This window comes from Gymnogyps californianus, chromosome 7, assembly GCF_018139145.2.
Source record: "Gymnogyps californianus isolate 813 chromosome 7, ASM1813914v2, whole genome shotgun sequence".
In the NCBI taxonomy this organism is placed as follows: Eukaryota; Metazoa; Chordata; class Aves; order Accipitriformes; family Cathartidae; genus Gymnogyps; species Gymnogyps californianus.
Window position 1 is genome coordinate 26,081,903 of NC_059477.1, and position 6,398 is coordinate 26,088,300.

Consider the following 6,398-nt stretch of genomic DNA (forward strand, 5'->3'; position numbering starts at 1 on the left):
GGCCTTGCAGCTTCTGGGTTGGATCATTCCCACACCGGAGGCTCCGTGTGTGCGGCAAACTCTGCCCCGAGCCGGCTCCTCCAGCTCTGTCTGCCTGGGGGCTCTCTCCGGTGGCTCTGTGCCGCAGACAGCTCGCAGTGGGACGGAGACCCGGCCCCAGCTGCAGGAGCCCACCTCTTCGGTCCCGTTTTGACTTGCAGGATAAGGGTCCCCGCCGCAGGGATCTCCTGCTGCTCTGCCCGCCCTCCTTCTGCCCCGGGACGGTTTGCTGCTCTGCATCCAAAGCTCTTCCAGTCGCCGCTTGCCCTCCTGCACGCCTGCTCCCCAGGCACCCGGCGTGCCCAGCCGCCTTCTGCAGCCCGTGGCCCGTGCTTTGCCGCTCCTGGCCTCAGACCCATCCACCCCACCCACCCACGACCACCGGTCACCTCCTGGGGACACCCAGGTAGAGTCCAGCGCCGGCTGCCCACGCTTTCTGGAAGACCCCCGGGCAGCGATGTGAGAAGGGGAACGTGGGGCTTCAAGACCACCGCGAATTCGCCAGCGTCGCCTGTCGGGCTGTCCCAGGGAGGGGACGCAGCGGCTGTGCCCGGCCGGCCCCGCGGCGTCCCCCCAGCCCCGGGAACAAAGGGCCGGCCGTGCCCCAGCCCCGCGGCACCCGCCCCGGGGAAATCCGCCCTTAAGCCGGCTCAGGCGCCATGTCCCGGCCCCAGCCACGCCGCGGCCCGGGCAAATGCGCTGTCTGAGCCGGAGGGCGCTTTCTGAGCGGGCAGCCAGGGCCGGGGGCGCTGCCCTGCCGCCCCACAGCGCCGGGGGCGAGCACCGTGGCCCGGCCGGTGCCAGGTACCGGGCACCGGGCAGCCCCGCTGCGATGTCTCCCGGGCCTTGGAGGGGGTCTCGCGTCCCTGCCCCGCTCCCCCGCCCCACGGCCCTGACCTGGCCCCGGCCCCTCAGGGAAGGGTCGGCGGGGGGGTGGGGGGGCCGGGGGGGGCCCGGCGGGCGGTCTCCTAGCAACCTCGCCCCGCCCCCACGCCGCCCCCTGCTCCCCCCGGTTCTCCCCGCGCCGCCCCGTGACGCGGCGGTGGAGCGCGGCCCATTGGCTGGGGCGGGCCGCCCGCGGTGACGCGCGGCAGGGCGGGGCCAGGGGGTGACACGTCGGACGGCGGCGCGCGCCAGCGGGAGCGGCAGCCGGAGCCGCCCCCGGTCCCGTCCCCGGTCCCGTCCCGGCCATGCGGCTGTCGCTGGTGCTGTCGGTGCTGCGGCCCGCCGGGCCGGTGGCCATCGGCGTCTCGCTGGGCTTCACCCTCAGCCTGCTCAGCGTCACCTGGGTGGAGGAGCCCTGCGGGCCGCCGCCGCGCCCCGCCGCCCGCCCGCGCCCCGACGGCGGCGCCGCGCCGCCCCCGGCCCCGGCAACACCAACGGCAACGCGGCGCGCAGGCCCAACGCCGTGCCCGCCGGGCTGGGCGCCGACAGCTGGGAGCCCCGCGTCGTGCCCTACCGCCCGCCCAGCCCCGGCAGGGCCGCCAAGAAGGCCGTCAGGTGCGGGGGGCCGGGACGGGCTGGGGGAGCTGGGCCCCGGCGGAGGAAGGGCCGCCGGCGCTGGCCGGGCTTTAGATGGGAGTAGCTGCGGCCGAGCCCGGGGTGCCCGGGTGTGGGCGTGTGTCTGCCGGGCCGGTGCTGGGGGGCTGCCTGCCCCTGCCTGCCTGCCTGGCCGGTGCTGGGGGGCTGCCCGCCTGCCCCTGCCTGCTGGGCCGGCTCTGAGGGGCTGCCTGCCTGCCCCTGCCTGCTGGGCTGGTGCTGGGGGGCTTTACAGGTGACCCGGCGATGTGCTTCCCGCCCCCCCAGCCACCCAGGGCTGCAGCCGGATTTTTCTCACTGCAAGCGCCTTTCCCTGCTGCTTGCCTTCCTCCCTTCCGCCTCCCGCTTCTCCTTACCCCCCCCTCCGCCCCTGCCCGCCTCGGAAGCGCCTGGAAGAGCCTCGTGCCCGTGCTGCTGCCTGCTGCGCAAAGGTTGCCTGCAGCAGCACGTGCTGCTGGGCACCCTGCCCCGGCCCCTCTCCTGCCCTGCCCTGCCCTAGCAGGGACCCCTCCCACGGTGGCACATCCCCACCCAACACTGCAAACTCCAGCCTGCGCCGGGGCTGGCTGCGGCCCATCCTGGCGTCCCCGGGATGACAGGGAGCAGGCAGTGAAAGGGCCTCCTTGTCCCTGCGAGGCAGTGGGCGGATGGAGGGGGCTGAATGGGGCCAGTGTGTGCCAGGCGGCGGCTGGGGGCCGGGAGGGGGGGTCGCTTCCTGCCGCTGCGCCGGGCTGGGAGAATTAAACCTGAAAGTCATTGTGAGTGGGGCAGTTGGGGGCCATGGTGGGGAGAGGGACACAGCCAGCCCCATGCTGGCTTCAGCCACTCCAGTGGGGCCTGGCTTCCCCGGGGAGGGCAGCATGGGCTCACCTGCCTGCCTGCCTGCCTGCCTGCTCGAGAGCAGTGCATCTGGCAGGGGTGGCGGGAAGGTGCTTCCCAGCTCGGCTGTCCTGGCCGGGGCTGGCAGCATGGTGGGGTGCCTGGTGGGTCGTGTCCCCGCTAGAGCTGGGGCGTGCAGCCCTGTTTCCCTCTTCTAGCTGTGCTCAGCCTTTTGCGAGCCTCTGGTTTGAGCCGGGCTGGCTGGCTCACAGGAAGGGAGGGTCCCCTGTGGTCTCAGGTTGGGGGGGGACCTCAGCAGAGCGCTCTGCTGTGCCTCTGGCCCAGGCATAGTGGCAGCTGGTGCCGCTGGGGTGATGTCTTGCGCGTGTGGTTGAAGCCTGGAGCAGTTCCTGCAGAGGAACCGAGGTCAGTGCCATTGGAGGGGACTGGGAAGGGTGCAGGCTGAGGTGGGGTGCAGTACCCTGGGGCCAGACAGTCTCTCCCTCCTGCAGGACCCGGTACATCAGCACGGAGCTGGGGATGCGGCAGCGGCTCTTCGTGGGTGTGCTGACCTCCAAGAACACGCTGAACACGCTGGGGGTGGCTGTCAACCGCACGCTGGCCCACCGCCTGGAGCGCCTGGTGTACTTCACAGGCACACGGGGCCGCAAGGTGCCCCACGGTATGACGGTGGTGACGCACAGTGACGAGCGGCCCATCTGGAACATGTACCAGACCGTCAGGTACCTTCTGGACCACTACGTGAATGACTTCGACTGGTTCTTCCTGGTGCAGGACGATACCTACACAGAGGCGCACCGCATCAGCCACCTGGTCGCGCACCTCAGCATCGACACCCACCTCTACCTGGGCCGTCCCGAGGAGTTCATCGGTGGGGACACTGAGGGACGCTACTGCTACGGGGGGTTTGGCTACCTGCTGTCCCGCAGCCTCCTCCTCCTCCTGCAGCAGCACCTGGAGAGCTGCCGCAATGACATCCTCAGCGCCCGGCCTGATGAGTGGCTGGGCCGCTGCATCATTGACTACACAGCTGTCAACTGTGCTGAGGAGCACGAGGTAGGTCCTGCAGTGGAGATGGCCTCCGAGAGCCTGATCCTGGCCCGGTGTGTTTGCCCTCCTCCCTGTGGGCTCCCAGGTTCTGGGGGTGACCAGCCCTTGCACCCTGTCGTCCTTTGAGCTTGCTGTGCTGGCAGCCGGTGGGGTGGGAGCGTGGGTCGGGGCTGGCCGTGACCCGTCTCTCCTGGCTGGCGCAGGGCCTGCGTTACCACTATTTTGAGCTGGGGATGAACATGGACCCCGAGCGGGAGACCGACCTCCGTTTCCAGAGCGCCTTCACTGTCCACCCTGTGCTGGATCCCCTCCAGATGTACCGGCTGCACAAGTACTTTGCGCAGGTGGAACTTGAGAGGACCTACCAGGAGATCCAGCAGCTCCAGGTGAGACCTGGCTTGGCTGGGAGGGTCTGGGCTCTTCCTGTCAACCCTGTGGGCTTTCTGGTCGCTCTGTATCACCTCTCTACTCTAATATGAGGGTTTCTCACCTGAACCTGCTGTGGGATGGGATCAGCTGAGCCTGTGTGGCTGCAGGGCCAGCAGTGCTGGCTGGAGAGCAGCTTTGGACCTGGATGAGTCCTGGAGCTGCAGTGGTGGTTCAGGGTGATGGAGCCAGCAGGGTGCTGAGGTCCACCAGCAAAGGCCAGGCAGGGTGGGAGAGGGCGCGGATCCTGCTGATGGAGGTGGCACACCACATTCGGGTGCTGTTTGGAGGAAAGCTGAGGTGCTGGACAGGAGTCAAACTGAAGGCAAAGTTGTTCTGGCACTGCTCTTTGGGCCAGGAGCGGCTGATCTCTGAGTATCGAGAGTCAGCTTGCCTGCAGCCAGAGCTGGAAGACTTACTTGCGCCCGCCTTGGCTCTCACTCCTCCATCTCTCCTCTTGCAGCTGGAGATCCAGAATGCCAGCAGCCTGTCCGCTGATGGGGACCACAGTGCCACGTGGCCTGTTGGCATCCCGCCCCCCTTCCAGCCCAAAACCCGCTTTGAGGTGCTGCGCTGGGACTACTTCACAGAGGAGCAGGTCTACGCCTGCGTGGACGGCTCCCCCAAGTGCGAGCTGCGTGGCGTGGATCTGGCGGACGTGGCCGATGTGGTGGCCACGGCCATGGAGGAACTGAACCGCAAGTACCAGCCGATGCTCCACGTCCACAAGCAGCAGCTGGTGAACGGGTACCGGCGCTTCGACCCCACGCGTGGCATGGAGTACACGCTGGACCTCCAGGTGGAGGTGGTCACCCAGAAGGGGCACAGCCGCTCCGTCACCAAGCGCGTGCACCTGGTGCGGCCCCTCAGCGAGGTGGAGATCATCCCCATGCCCTACGTGACGGAGGCCAGCCGGATCAACGTCATCCTGCCGCTGACGGCCCACGACCGGGACCACGCTGCCCGCTTTTTGGAGGCTTACGCGGCAGCTGCCTTTGAGAGCAGCGAGAACGCAGTGCTCACCTTCCTCTTCATCTATGACCCCTTCGAGGCCCAGCAGGTCACCCAGAATGACATCTTTGCCCCCGTGAAGGCCCAGATCACTGAGTATGAGCGCAAGTATGCAGAGGTGAAGATCCCGTGGATCAGTGTTAAGACAGATGCACCCTCCCAAATCAAGGTCATGGACATCATCTCCAAGAAGCATCCCGTGGACACGCTTTTCTTCGTGGCTGGCGTGGGGACGGAGGTCACCATCGACTTCCTGAACCGCTGCCGGATGAACACCATCAACAACTGGCAGGTCTTCTTCCCCATCCACTTCCAGGGCTACAACCCCGCCATCGCTTACCACAACCAGGTGCCGCCTGCCACGCTGGACCTGCTGCGGGACGCGGGGCGCTTCGACCGCGACGTCTTCCACGAAGCCTGCTTCTACAACGCCGACTACATGGCAGCACGCACCCGCATGGCGGGCGACGTGCAGGAGAACGAGGACATCCTGGAGACCCTGGACATCTACGATATGTTCATCAAGTACTCCAACCTCCACGTCTTCCGGGCCGTGGAGCCCGCCCTGCTGCAGCGCTACAGGCACCAGGCCTGCAACCCCCGGCTTAGCGAGGAGATCTACCACCGCTGCGTGCAGAGCAGCCTGGAGGGTGTAGGCTCTCGCTCCCAGCTGGCCATGGTGCTTTTTGAGCAGGAGCAGGGGAACAGCACCTGAACCCTGGGGCGCGGAGGGGCTGGCCCTGCCCTGCCGTGCCTGCCTGCCCACCCCACCTCTTCTGCTGCCCAAATCTGTCTTCCTCCTCCCGGTGGCTGCAGGGATCGCTGGTGCCCGAGCTCGTGACTTGCCCTGCTGGGGCTGCCTGGGCCGGGGTCTGCCAGCCTGGGGTGCCCGGGTTCTTCCGGAGCGGCTGTGGCTGTGCAGACCCCGGGGCAAGGTAGGGTCGGAGTTGCTGAGCTGTGAGCCAGAACGCCTGACTCCTTGCCCCAGAGCTGCTGGCTGCCGGCCCCATCCCTCCGTCCTGGCCCCACTGCCCAGCGGGGAGGCGATGGGCTGCCCTGTCCCTTGCTGTCCCCCCTCGACTGGGGCATGCAGAGCCCAAGGCCCCTTTGCTGCGGGGCCGTGACTGCCACAGGGCTGGGGGTGATCCCTCATGGTTCCCCCAGTGCCCCAGGACAGGGCTGTGCCCCTCGCTCCTTTGGAGCATCGGCCTGGTCTTGCAGGGAGGGCTGTCTCCCTGCACCTGCCACAGGCTTGGACAGTGGGATGGGGCATGTCCCACCCCAAAAGAGCAATAAGGAGGTTGGTTTCGGGGTTTTGCCACTTGGCAGCGAGCTGGAGTGCTCTTGGCTGGTTGGGGTGGGGGGGACTTGGCCCCCGGGGCCGGTGGGCACAGGGGGTGCTGGAGGGGATCCTGCTGTACTCGCGTACCGTGAGCTGCTCCCCATGGGAACCGTGACCCAGGCCGCTTTGGCCTTCGCAGTATTGATAGGAC

At 68.0% G+C, this 6,398-nt stretch overlaps 1 protein-coding gene across 1 annotated transcript; it reads left to right on the plus strand.

Annotated features, from left to right (window-relative positions):
- The first annotated feature begins 1,229 nt into the window (after positions 1 to 1,229).
- Positions 1,230 to 5,804, plus strand: CHPF (chondroitin polymerizing factor). The gene is given in 5 exon segments (XM_050900054.1): positions 1,230 to 1,404; positions 1,407 to 1,539; positions 2,910 to 3,474; positions 3,672 to 3,854; positions 4,358 to 5,804. Coding segments are annotated over 5 exon segments (2,319 nt in total). The 3' UTR covers positions 5,621 to 5,804.
- Positions 5,805 to 6,398: the final 594 nt, after the last annotated feature.